The sequence below is a fragment of the Leopardus geoffroyi genome, chromosome C1 (genome assembly GCF_018350155.1).
Source record: "Leopardus geoffroyi isolate Oge1 chromosome C1, O.geoffroyi_Oge1_pat1.0, whole genome shotgun sequence".
NCBI classification, from domain to species: domain Eukaryota; kingdom Metazoa; phylum Chordata; class Mammalia; order Carnivora; family Felidae; genus Leopardus; species Leopardus geoffroyi.
The window spans coordinates 80045300-80059756 of NC_059328.1; the positions used below are offsets into that span (position 1 = coordinate 80045300).

The following is a 14457-nucleotide window of genomic DNA, read 5'->3' on the forward strand; positions in this document are numbered from 1 at the left end:
GATTCATTGTGAGATTAAAAGTCATTCAGAGGTACTCTGTCTCCATTTCTCAGCTGAATTCTGCAAATGTGAACATCCTGTAAAAAGAAATATAAATAGTTTTGTGGGCTAACATGACGGATCCAACATTTGTACCTAGTTTCTTTCCCTCTGCAACCCCACTAAAACACAGTTAAGCCCACAAGACTAGCAGAAAAGGAATGTAGATAAAAGCAACACTTCACCACTGAAGAGCAGATAAATAAGTAATGACAGCAGTCCTGAGAAAGGTGAAATGAGAAACAACACAATTTATAGGAGACTCAGGAACTGTCAGCACTAGGTACTCTGATCCTGGAGAACGGTGAACTATTTAAGAAGTATTAGATATCCAGATCCTTGTCTCAGCAACATGCTTCTGACCAACCTCTTCCCCAGAAGTGTGAGAATTTTTTTTCTCTGGGCAGTGTAGAAGAGAGGGCTTCTGGATGGGCAATGTCAAGCACAAACAACAGGTGGTCAACTTCTAAAAATAGGGATTTAGTGATTGGATGCATGCTGAGGCAGAGACCATGGGGTCTTCTTACCCAAATTGGCTCACAGAGTTCTGGCACCACACCTATAGGCAGGGAAAGACCCTTCTGTGGGGTATGAAGCCAGCCTGAGAGCACAGACCTAGAGATACAGACATCAGGTGTTTCCCAAATAGCCCTTCTAGATGACACTAAAGCTCAGAATCTTTAAAGCCTTCATGTATTCAAAAACTTCCAAAGAGACTTCAATTTCCAATTCTTCCATTTCAAGTAGACAACCACAGAAGACAGAAATCAAAATAAGTTTCAAAAAAACCAAATGAAGGTCTAGAACTGGCAATATTGCAATCACTAGCCACACAGGGCTACTGAGCACTGGAAATGTGGTTAAACGACATGTACTCTATATGAAAAATACACACCAGAATTCAAAGACTCAGTAACCTTTCCTTCTAATAATTTAAAAATACTGATTAGATGTTCAGATGATATTTCAGTATGTTAAGTATGAAAATTAACTTCACCTTTTTATGTGGCTCCTAGAAATTTTACTATTATATATAGGGCTCACATTATATTCCTACTGAATAGTGCTGAAGGTTAAGCAAAGAATCCTTTTTAGAAAAAAGCTGTGAATATCTCAGATAAATAAAATATTACGTTCATTAAAAAAGGATGCTGTAAAAGGAACAGACAGCCAAGTTCTTGGAAATTAAACCATGATCTCAGAAATGAAATAGATCAAAGTAGATGTGGAAAATAAAACTGAGGAAATCTTTTTAAAAAGTGTTAAAACAAAAACAAAACAGAGAGCAGATGAGGGAACTAGAGAACCAGTATAAGGTGTCAGGTATACACATTTAAGTTCCAGAAAGAAAATACAGAGAAAACAGAGAGGAGGAAATGAGCAACAAAATTAGTCCCAAGAACAAAAGGCCAAGGAGGACAGAGCTTGTGGGGTGCTTTGAAGGACAGAGGAGAAGACACATGCATCAAGGCATCAAGGTTGTGAAATTTTAAAACAATGGGGAGAAAAGAAGATTTGACAAGCTTTCAAAGAGAAAACAACAGCCCTCATACAAAAAAATCAGAAATGAGAAAGATTTCAGGCTTCAAGGAGAATAAAAAATGTCTCAAAAAAAAAAAAGTCTTCAAAATTGTGAAGGAAAAGAATTTCTAGAGTAAGATACTATAACCTTCCATACTATCCATACTCTTTCATCCCATTTAAGAAAGCAGAATAAAGACATATACAGATAAATAAGATTTCAAGAATCTACTCTTATTCCACCTTGCTCAATGATGGCATGACCAAAACAGGAACATAAACCATGAATAGGAAGACAAGACACAGAAGACAGGTGTCCCCCTCAGAGGGGAGAAGGTGAAGGGAGATCCTAGGATGACAGATATTCACAATAATTAAAAAGGATCTAGATGCAGAACAGAACTCCAGATGGACATGGCCAAGACCATCACTGCTCTGCTCTCTGTGACTCTCTCTTCATTTTCACCCAAGGACAGAATGCAGCCACACTTGACCCGTATCTTTTTTGTATTTGGCTCATCATAACAATGTGCTGATTGTTTCTACAACTGCTCCATGAACTGCTGCCTGAAGCCACTAAGGCCGATTATTACTTTATCCCACAGGAGTCTTTTCTTTGGATCTACTCCTAAAAGCCCCAGATTCAACAATGAGCATAAAAAGAAAAAATACAGAGCAGCCCACCCATGACCATATTCCTGCTAAATCTCCAGTACTCAGCTTATTTGAAAGCCCTGCAGATGCCCCAGATACACTGAACTTCACATTCCCAGGATGCATTCATGATCTTGCCCACTGGCCTCCCACATTAGCTATGTGAGAATATCAATGAAGGTAAAGTTGGACTATGGCCTTTGCTTACATAGCTAGATTTATGCTTTCCTCTCAGTTACCTAAACTCATTACCTCTCAGTCCTCAATGACACATTAACGACACACTGTGTAGGAATATACAACAGGTATTAAAACTATTAAGAAAAGAGAAGGAGGTATTAACAAGGTTAGAAAAGAGCCCAGAGGCCGAGTTGAGCACCACAACTGGAGAAGGGCACACAGGAGCCTTCTACAGGGTGATGTTCTATTTCCTTAAGTGAGGTGATGGGAAATGAATGTTTTGATTATTATTCGTCTTTAAACTATATATGTATTTAATATACTCTTTGATCTGTACAATAATTAGAGACACATCGATATAGTCTATGTCAATGAAAATATATGTGTAGTAAATGTTATCAGCAAAACACAAGTCATATTTTTTCTTTCTGTTTAATGGTACTTTTCAAGGATGAAAACGTTACCTGTCGAAGGTATAATTTCAAGACGTCACAGATGTCATGTGAACTAAATTCTGAAATGTCTACCAAGTGCATTCCATTTTCCAAGGCTTGACACAGTTTTTCAGTTTTTATTTTGTTTCCACATACACGATAAATTCCCTTAAGAAAATGGAAAAATTGGGCAAAATTCTCCTTTAGTATCAATGGTTAAATGAAGACATATAAATATATCTGATGCGTCTATTTCAATTTTTCTTAATAATTAAGGAAAAAAAACTAGGGCCAAGTGAGGTATTTTCCAAATAAATCTGAATAAATTCAGTTCCTTATTAAAAATTGAGAGCACTGTTTTCCTTTAAAGTCTCACCATTAGAACAAATCACATAGGGATTTGTGTTTTTAAACTTAATTTTAAGAGTTACAATGTACCTGTAGACACAAGGCTCTATGTTCAATCTCTGAAGCACATATTTTGAGTATAAATGGGATGCCATCTGATTCCTTTTTTGCAACTTGTGTGAATTCTGCTCCAAATAAGTGTATTTTCCCTGGAAGTTTCTGATGACCACAAATGATGACTAAATTTTCCAAACACTTTCGGTGACAAACAAGGAGACACTACAAGAAAATAACAGTTAAAACATGGTTCACTCACTTTAAAGCTGTGAACAACAGAGCAAACTAGGTAGAGTGGTAACATAACAAAAACGAGTTTAAAAGGTACTGGTGTTTGAAATACACTCAATATCTGAATGAAATATAAAATTACAGAAAGTACACTATAGTTTAATTTCTTAAAAATATACCTGCAAGAGATCTCAATCAATAAAATTAGCAACAAAAAAGTATACAGAAAAGAGCATAAAGGAGCTAATGTAATTCCAGAAATGTCTTACCTCTTCACATTCAACACCTTGGAATACTACAATGCCTTCACAATCCCTACATTTTGTGGGGGACCTTAATTTTCGAAACTTGTGAGTGAGAGCTGCCTTTGACATCAATGTTTTCTTAAATGTTCCAAGGGAGTTGGGTCCTTGAAACAGAAATAAATTAGTATAAGAATTATAAAATGGCATAAAAATTATAACACATGATACTAAGTTTTAAAAAATCTTTAGACCTTGTAATAATTCATGCATTACAAAAAGCTGTTAATTTGAGTCTGTAACATCAAAATAAACATTCAATTTATAGATCTCTTCAAGGTAAACATTTATTAAATATTTGAGCAATGGGTAAAAATCATGACCAAACCAGTAAGATACTTCTAATATAGCATGGCATAATGTTTTCAGAATCAGTAAATCTACACTGTTATTAATATACTCTTTATAGCGCCTGGAAGGGTGTTATGGAGGTAGCATTACATTCTTAGAAAATGCCCCTATAAAAGCTTGAAAGAAAGAAAACTAGCTGTATGAAACCAGTTTGTCAGTATTATTTGCATTGAAGATAAAGCTACTCTTCTTTTTTTTTCTTTTAATGTTTTTATTTATTTTTGAGACAGAGAGAGACAGAGCATGAGCAGGGGAGGGGCAGAGAGAGAGGGAGACACAGAATTCAAAGCAGGCTCCAGGCTCTGAGCTGTCAGCACAGAACCCAACGCAGGGCTCGAACTCATGGACTGCGAGATCATGACCTGAGCTGAAGTTGGACGCTTAACCGAATGAGCCACCCAGGCACCCCAAGCTACTTATTCTTAATTCATTATAAAATTACAGATAATACTAGCTAGTTCTGTATCAATACCCTACCAGAGGTCAGATGTTCCATATTATTTTAGTTAATGATGCCCAAAAAGGTATATCAAGTTTTCAAATGTGCAAAACTTATTTATGAGTCTAATTCAAGTCATTAAGGTAACTGATATCTTTTGTATCTGTCAACCTCCATAACTTTCCTTGTCCTCAAGAATGTATTTACTTTTTATGCCTAGCTTCTTCCACTATTTCTTTTAAAGAGACTTTTTCTGAGTTTCTCATGCATTGCAACCTTTTAACAGTTCAGTCACTGTATTTGTTTTATAAAAGATCAAAATAACTAGCCTATTTTGGCATCAAATACATTTTAGAGTTAGTAGTTTTGTTGCTTAATCTTTTATTTTTATTTGTAACATTTCACTAGTACATTATTAACCCATACTTTACATAATTTGGGGGGATATATTTAAGTCATTATAATGTCTCTTAACACACAGCAAAGTAATTCTTTATACTATTTTCCTAATATCATGCAGTGCTGCTGACTCAAAGGGTTTAGTGGGTACTTGATTCACATTAAAGCAATACCAGCTTCTGAAGGGGAAGGTGGCTCTCTCTCATCTAAATCATCGGCAGAAGACATGGTTCCACTGGATGGCGTTCGTGGAAGTTTTCGATGAAAGTCTCCTAAAAGAAAATTGTGAATACAATCACCTGACCAATGTAGAATTTAAGAAATGGGTAATGACAATATTTTTGGAATAACACAATCATACTATTCTGCTCAAGAGAACAAACAGAAATAGAAAAAGCTGCTTCCATTCACAGACTTTGGATATAGGGAATTGTGATATTTATTACTAGGAACAACAGAAAATTCAACCAAACCTGACTTTTCCAAATAAATTTAAAATTGAGGAATCATACATTCCAGTAAGACCTTACTGCCAACTTCTGATAGTAAGTGTTAGACACTGTATGCTTTACAAGGGCAAGGAATACTGGCACAATGATAAATTGTCATTAAATACTCGTTGAATTGAGTTACAAAGAAATGTATACAGTGTAACCTAAAGCTGTCTAAAACATACAAACATCTATGATTACAGCAACATAACAGTAAGATCACATTAATGTTGCCCAGGAAGATGGGAGAATGGGAAGCAGGAATAAAGATCCCTGGCAAGGAGGTGAGAACACAGGACACAAGCCACGTCAGCAAAGGACACTGTGCAGGTATCAGAGCAGCTGGACTAGGTAATGAGGTTTATCTGCTCCGGGGGCTGATATTACAAAGAGGGCGATATCTAAGTGGAAGATTTCACTCACCTCAAGGCCTTAACGATCTTAGGGCTGAGAGATGATTTAAACCAACATCTTTCCCTCCAAAAGATTCCTTTCAAAATATGTTTAAGAGATACGTGGTCATCTAAGTTTTTGTTTTGAATGTGTTCTTACCGACAGAAATCATGGGGTCACATGTTCCATTCAGAACGATTCCAACTGTAAAATGGTTTCCTGACATTTTTGAGCAGCAGTCTGCCCGCTTATGAAACCCAGCCTCTGGTCACACTTCTCCCTGAAGGAGCAGACAAGCCCTGTCCCTGTAATCTCTTCACACTCCAATATGTGAGGACAGCTGTCATGTCCCCAGGTTTCCTCATTCCCAGGTCAGGCATCCCTAGGTCTTTACCATCTATCTTGTGACTAGTTTACAAATTTTTGTCTTTATCACATGAAGTCTTATAGGATTCCAAATAATTTAGGGTGTGCCCTAGTTTGGGTCTTAATTTCTGGGGATAGCTACAACCATCTTGTGTTTACAAAGCTAATTAGAAATATCTAGTTAAGTATTTAGGCTCTTATCTCCGGGGTGCTGCCTGAATGGAGCTAGTTTTAAAGGAAGACACAAAGTAAGCCTACAAACCCCAATGCTGCATAGAAGTTATTTCTAAATTTAAACTCAAGAGATGTATTTATATGAATAAAATTTCTGTAATATGTAGAACACTATAAAAAATATCTTGGACTTTTGAGGTAGGCTAAATCTTATAATATATCTCCCACAGTGCCAAGGATCCTAGGAGAAGGGCCAGGAAGAATAGGACTAGTAAAAGAGTGGAGGAGAAAGGATGCCAAAGTAAGAATCTCATGGGTATGAAGTAAAAATCTCATGGGTTCAAACGCCACCTTCTTTTCCTGTTAGCTGTATTACCTATGGCTTATCTTCGTTAAAGCCACTAAAGCAGAGTTCAGAATATCTATCCTGCCTCTCTAAGGAGCATGGAATTCTCTTTATCAAAGTACCTTTTAAGGTGCATTTATAAAAATTAAGTAACTATAGGCACAAAAAGTGGTGCTAACTATATTGTTCATCTTAGCAATTAACTACAAAGCAATCTAAAAAATACAGTTATGTTCACAGAATAGCATACTATAGAAGATATGGTATGAAATAAATACAGCTATTCACATCAACATGAATCTTAAAAAAAAAGATGAAAGAAGTCACACACAAAAAATAGTATATAATTCCATCTGTATAACATTCCAAGAGGGAAAAGCTCAAGTAGATACAGGCACTAACACATTTAAAATAGCTACAGAATTATTAACAAAATTCAGGATGATGGCTTATTCTGGTGGGCAACAGGGCAAGGTTTTCAAGGAGGTGTCCACAGGGCCCTTCTCATATACTGATAATATTTTATTTCTTATAGGCTGGGTGGTGAACACATGAGGAGCTGTTTATTTTTCTTTAAACTGTGCGTGTATATATACACACTCCTCTAGGACACAGTTCCTTATAAAAATAGTGTAGTTAAAATATATCCCCCCAAAAGGAGTATTTCATTGAATTTTCTCTGCTAGACTTAAATACTTACATACCTGGACTTATAGATTCAGAATCCAGAGATCTAGATTCACTGCTTCCACCAGTGCTCTCAGAGTCACTAAACATCCCAAATGTCCATGACCTTATAAAAGAAGGACCTTCAAGAAAAGAATATTTAAAGTCAAACTTGGCTACAGAAGGATTTCATCAGGCAAAATACTGACATTACAGAAATGAGACAAGTCAAATTCCTTTAGCAGTGATCAACCATTGACTTTAAGATAGTTGCAGTGTGGGGTGCCTGGGTGGCTCAATGGGTTAAGCATCCAACTTCATCTGAGGTGATGATGTCACAGTTCATGAGTTCGAGCCCTGGATCTGGCTCTCTGCTGTCAGTGCAGAACCCGCTTTGGATCCTCTGTCTCCCTTTCTCTCTGCTTCTCCCTCACTCACACACTCTCTCTCTCAAAAATAAAGATTAAAAAAAAAAAAAAAAAAAAAAAAAAGAGCCACAGTGCTTACAACTTTGACTAAGGTCTCACAGAGTTATAATTCAAGGCCTGATTTTTAAATTTCAGAGCTGCAACTCATTTAATAATCACATTCAAATAATTTGATCTTTCATAAATTAGAGCTCCCTTTAATGTTAAACGCTACCTGTTACATCAGCACTATTGGAGCATCTGTCCTCTTCAATCTTACTAGAGGGGTCAGCAAGGCGCACTACATCTTCTAACGAGTCGCTGGGTCCATATCCAGAAGTGTGAGGACTATTTGTTAACTGCTTATTTACATTCCTAAGAAAAACCCAAATAAAATTCATCATTTAGGAGAATGACTAATTAACAGCCTATTTTATTCTATTTTCAGAAAAATCTGTTGATTTAATGAAGAGTAATTAAACTAAGTGAATATCAAGAATATACATTATAAGGGTTCAGCTTCTTAAAGGAGATGTGAAAAAAATTTATTAATCACTTGAACTTGTTACAGCTGAAACATGGAAAAGAGGAGCAAAAGTATGGTTAATAATTTGTGTCATGGTTAAACGTTTCTAGTATAACCACTGCAGAAAATGGAGGTTGTTAAATGTGTGGGCATTCAAAATTGACATGGTTTGCCACTCTCAGAGGATGTCTAAATCTCAAAGAACTGAGCCTTGTGTCAAACTGAAAAGCTTTAGTCTTACATGAGTTACATCGGGATATTAAAAAAATTCAGAAATTCTGCTGTTAGAAAAGACACCACCTTATACCAGATAGAAACTTATTTTATGTTTGAAATAATTTCATCTATACATTAATTCTCACCCATCAACTTTTTCTTCTTCAGTTGAATTTGTGGCCTTGACAAACTCACTGTACTCCTGGCCTGGGTCATAGAGTTTGGCGCTATCACAGAGAGACTGTAAATTGCTTGCAAGGGAGGCTGCCTGTAGGTGTTGCATCTGGAAGAGGTTAACTGTTACCTATGGTCACAGAGACAAAAGGCAAAATAACTTATGCTATCCAGAATGCCTTGTAAATATAAATTTATTTCAAGTGCCAGCACCAAGTAAAAGGCCACACTGGGAAGCATACAACACTGAACATCATCGTGAGCATATTATGTTGCCTGACTTTCGGCAAGGTCTAGAAAAAACAAACAAACAGATTTAATCCAACATCTAGAAGTAATCATTGCCGCAAAACTGTCTTTAAACTGAAAAGTTCAAATCTTTTTTGTCCCCCAGTCTGCTCCCTGAGTCAGGAACTTAAGTCCTTTTCTTCTGGATCCTCTATGGTAGCACAGTGTCCTAAGTGCTTTGTAAAGGGGAAATGACCAAATGAACAGTAATAGAAAGTGTCATTAGCCAAAGTCATACTGTAATTCTGCACATTTTCTGGTATTGCTCAAACATATACGACTTCCAACTCCATGCCCAGCTTTCATCACCTACATCAAATTTTTAGTTATTCCAGGGTACATGGATTAGAGCAAATGTTTATGACAGCTATTCAACTAGAATTTACCTTAATTTCAAATAAGGGAAAAAGTTTCTCTCATATAAATTAGTAATAAATCTAAAATAAATTTAGTTCAGTGTAATTTTCTACCCTGTATCTTTTTAAAGATAAATTTTTCTTAAATGTACTTTAAAACAAAACAAAAAACAAAGCAAAACAATTCTTGTTCTAATTCTTTTCACTCTTCAAAGCCCATTGATTTGCTTAGGTCTTTAATGACTGACCTGGTCATTTCTCCTTCCTCTCAGTCATATAATTATGGTCTTTATCCCATAACCTTCAACACTTCATAATTCAAGACAATTTTAGATATTCAGAAGTAATCCTTGATGTCCATGATATAACTTACAATTTTTCTAGGATATAATGTCATTTCTGTATCTTCCCTAAGATAGTGAGAGAACCTGTCTAGCATCTTTGTATCTCAAATAATTTGTCTTTTCTTGCAATCTCTAAAAAATGCGGTATGTCCTAGGGTGAAAATAAAATTTTTTAAAAAACAATTTGAGAGATGGTGTTGAAAAATAAGTCACCCAAGTTCCCAAGTTCTGCTTTTGATGGAGGAGAAAAGAACATAAAGAAATATGAGAAAGTCATGGTTCTTCCTAGAAAATAGTACCCATATTTAAGAACTGAATGTTGGATTTGGTATCTGTTTGGATCTGCATGTGAATAAATGCTAGTCAGAACAACTAAAATTGATCAACTAAATTGGTTCCAAAGAACTCTAGTCAATAAGAAATTTTTTTCACAAATATATACACAGAACACCTTTATTATAACTGTCTCTATACATTACATGTTGTAGAGATTTTTGTAAGTTTAGGGATTTGTCCAAATTTGAGAGACTTTAACCTCAAAGTCTACTTCATACACTGATAGGTATTGCTCTCCAATTTTTCAGATGGGTTAATTCTCTCTTCCTAAATATATGCTACACTCTTTGAGAGCATATAACTGACTTAAATTTCTTTTATATACATAGTGGGCATTAATAAATACATACATGCTATATACAAAATTAAGTAACCTCTTATTTACATCAAATTAAAGGAAATCATAATTGTTGGATCACCAAATAGCATCATTTTTTAAGAGGTATGTAGACAAATAAGATTATAGTTTGTGAAAGAGCTTAAAACCATGCTGTATGAAAAAAATCTGATTTGCGGGTGTTTAGTCTGAAAAAAAAAAAAAAAAAACAAACCATCCAGGAAAGGAAGATAACAATTATCTTTAAATATTTAAAGTGTTATTCTGTAGAAGAGGGAGTATATCACAGTATAGTATGACCTGAAAAGGCCACAAGAAAACATTTTTTTCACTCAGTAGAAACATTATATTAGTTTTGGAGCTGTCACACCCAGGCTAAATAATCATTCAGCAAGACAGCACGGTATTTAAGAGCACAGGTTCTGAAGTCATTCAACCAAGTTCTATCCTAGCTTTACAACTTACATGCTGGGTGACCTTGATCAAGTTATTTGTAACCTCTCTAAGCAAATGCTTCAAAAAAAAAAAAAGTTAATGTGCAAATGAATCATATGGGGGATTCTGTTCAAAATGCAGATTCAGATTCCAAAAGTCTGAATTGAAACCTAAAATTCTGCATTCCTCATAGGTTCCCAACGTCATGAGAATGGGACTGGACCAAGGACTGCATTTTGAGAAGAAAGGTTTTCTAAACTTTAGTTTCTTTCCCAGTGAGACGGAGCTAAAAAACAGTTATATTTACTTAATGGAATTGTGTGAGAATTAAATGAGTTAATGTAGGCCAGGAACTTAATACACTGGCAGGTGCATACTCAATTTTAGCTATCATTAGCTATTGTCTGAGGTGAAAAGGACTCTTTAAATGTAAAGGGTTGGCCTAAGTGACTCATAAGGTAATTTTGATTCCTGGGATTTTATAATTCTTTTACATCATTTTGTTAAAATTGACTCTGTAAGTTAATCACATATTGATTGGAATTTGGTAAATGAATGAGATACAATTTTAAATACTCAGGAACACTTTATGGAGAGTTTCTGATTCAAATGGAATAGGCTCAATGCTCCCAGTCTCCCACCGAATTCTCAACTATCTGAAAATGCTGAAAAGTAAACAGTAGCAGGCAGTTTGTAGAAAGGAACCACAGGTGTGCGTGGGTGGCTAGGTCGGTTGAGTGCCCAACTCCTGATGTCAGCTCAGGTCGTGATCTCACAGTCGTGGGATTGAGCCCGGTATCTGGCTCTGTGCTGAGCATGGAGCCTGCTTGAGATTCTCATTCTCTCTCCATCCCCCCACCACCCCCCCCCCGCCTCTCTCCCTTGCTATCTCCCCCTTCTGCCCCTTTCCTGCTCATGTTATCTCTGTCTCTCTCAAAATAAAGAAATAAACATTAAGAGAAGAAAACTACTAACCAAGGTATGAGCAGTCCAGTGCTATGCTTCCTGTATTTCTTTTGCTACTTGTTTCCCAGCCAATACTGAACTCCTATTCAAAGACATGTGACTGAAAGAGTGGGGGGAAACCTTCTGGTTTCTTTTGTATGTTTGTTTTCTCTTGTCCCCCAGCCCCAAAGCAAGTTCCAAGCACAAAGACGCAGTGCTGTGGCAGTGGTGGCAGTAGCCTGAGCAGACATCTAAAACTTTGAGAGGAATTCTCTATGATCAGATAAACTGTGATCTGAAAAGGGAGGGGTCTGAAATACCTGTTGTTTTTTGTCTTTATCCTTTTCCTACTTGACCCTCACAGCAGCAGAGTAGGCCTACTAGGTTTCAGAGCTAGAAAACCTGGAAGGGATTCCTTAGGAGCTGTGAAGTGAACCTAACTAGGTAGATCAAATGCTTGCTGAAATTTTTTAACAATAAGCATTCAGTATAGGTTATAAAGTCACATAAGGTAATACTGGAAAGTGCAGGATATTATCCAAAATTACTTGTTAGAAGAACCAGGCAATCTCAATTGACAAGAGAAAAGACAATAAACAGACACTAACCCTGAGATGACTCAGGTATTGGATTATTAGATAAAGACGTTAAAGCAACTATTATGACAGTTTAAGTACAGGCAAACAATCTTGAAATATGGTAAGACTGAAGTCTCAGCAGAGAAATGGAAGATATTAAAAAATAAAAATTTACTACTGAAAAATATAGTATCCCAAACAAACAAAAAAAATTTACTATTTTGCCTGTATAGGAAAATGGAGATAACAAAGGGAAGAGTCCGTGAACTCAATGACAGATCCAATAGAACAACAATTAAGATAAAAAAGAGGGGTGCCCGGGGTGGCTAAGTTGGTTAAGCATCCAACTTTGGCTCAGGTCATGATCTCAAGGTTTGTGGGTTCGAGTCCAACGTTGGGCTCTGCACTGACAGCTTACAGCCTGGAGCCTGCTTCAGATTCTGTGTTTCCCTCTCTCTGTCCCTCCCCCACTCCTGCTCTGTTTCTCTCTGTCTCTGGATAATAAATGTTAAAAAAAAAAGAGAAAGAAAAAAGATTAGGAAAAAAAAAAAAGATCCTCCAGCCCCTTAGGATAATAACAAAGGTTTAAAATTTGAGTCACTGAAGTCTCAGAGAAGAGGAGAAAGGGCTACAAAAAAAAAATTTGAAGAAATAGCTGACAACCTCCCAAATATTCCAAGAGTCAAACTTGTAGATTCAAAAAGTTCAGGGAACCAAAAAGAGAACAACTTCAACAAAATTCACACTCAAATGAGTGTTGTTTCAAAATGCTGAAAACCAAAGACAGAAAAAACCTTGCAAGCAAAAAACAAACCCCCCCCCAAAAACATTCCATATAGAGGGAGCAATAATTCAAATGACTATGGATTTCTCAAAGTATATAGATGTAGCATACATGTATCAACTACAACCCAAAGCAAGTAAAAGGGACTTACAGTGGGACTATGTGCTTTCTACATTCCACTTGAAGTGGTAAAAATATTAGTTCTAAGTAGAAGAAAGTTTTTATAAACATGTCCCTACAGCAACCATTAAAAAAAAAATTGTATAAAGCAATATAGTAAAAAACACAATAAATCTAAATGTGGATAACAAATTAATTAAAATGTAAATGAGCATTTTAGGTAAATTAAAATATAACTCTAGGGGCACGTGTGTGGCTCAGTCAGTTAAGTGTCTGATTTTGGCTCAGGTAATGATCTGAAGGTTTATGAGTTCGAGCCCCACATTGGGCTCTCTGATGTCAGCATGGAGCCTGCTTCAGATCCTCTGTCTCCCTCCCTTTGCCCCTCCCCTCCTTGCTCTCTCTCTCTCAAAATTAAATAAACATTTAAAAATATATATAATTGTAATACCTAAATAAAAATAGATTAAATCTGTAATATAGATTAGCTGTAATTCTAAAAAATTATCAATTTATCCAATATAAGGCAACAAAATGGAAACAAAGGGAAACATTAAGGTATAAACAGAAAAAAAGAGTAGGCCTAAATTTGAACATACATTTGCATTAAATAGAATGGTCTAAATATTTCACTTAAAAGACACAGATTATCAACAGATTAAAAAAAAAAAAAGACTGAACTATATGTTATATAAGAAATTCACTTTAAATATAATGAAACATAAGATAAAAACAGGGAGGCAAATGATAAGAGACCCTTAAATACAGATAACGAACCAAGGGTTGCTGGAGGGGAGGTGGGTGGTGGGATGGGTTAAATGGGTGATGGACATTAAGAAGGGCACTTTACAGAATGAGTGCTGGGTATCATATGTAAGAGATGAATCACTGGGTTCTGCTCCTGAGGTCAAGACTACACTGCATGTTAATGAACTTGAATTTAAATAAATAGATAAATAAAATGATAAAACTAAAACTAGAAGAATGTAAAAAGATATATCATGATAAAAATTACTAAAAGAAAATTGAAATACTTATATCAGTATTAAATAAAGTAGACTAAAAAATAAAATAAAAATTACCAGGATAAAAAGAAACATTTTGTAAGGATAAAAGGATTAATTTACCAAGAATATGTAACAATCATTAATGAACAAGCAACTGAGTTTCAAAATACATAAAGCAAAAACTGATACAACTAAAAATATACAATATTGTTG

The 14457-nt window shown here is 35.7% G+C and overlaps 1 protein-coding gene across 5 annotated transcripts in view; it reads right to left on the reverse strand.

Moving 5' to 3' along the window:
* ARHGAP29 (Rho GTPase activating protein 29) overlaps positions 1–14457 on the reverse strand; it is a 65612-nt gene that overhangs the window by 6140 nt on the left and 45015 nt on the right. For all 5 annotated transcript variants that reach the window (XM_045478347.1, XM_045478349.1, XM_045478350.1 and 2 more), the window contains 7 exons: positions 8687–8844; positions 8034–8173; positions 7430–7534; positions 5129–5227; positions 3734–3873; positions 3267–3455; positions 2859–2996 (listed from right to left, as the gene is read on the reverse strand). In XM_045478347.1, the coding sequence (XP_045334303.1) occupies positions 2859–2996; positions 3267–3455; positions 3734–3873; positions 5129–5227; positions 7430–7534; positions 8034–8173; positions 8687–8844 (969 nt within the window). The remainder of the gene's footprint in view (positions 1–2858; positions 2997–3266; positions 3456–3733; positions 3874–5128; positions 5228–7429; positions 7535–8033; positions 8174–8686; positions 8845–14457) is intronic.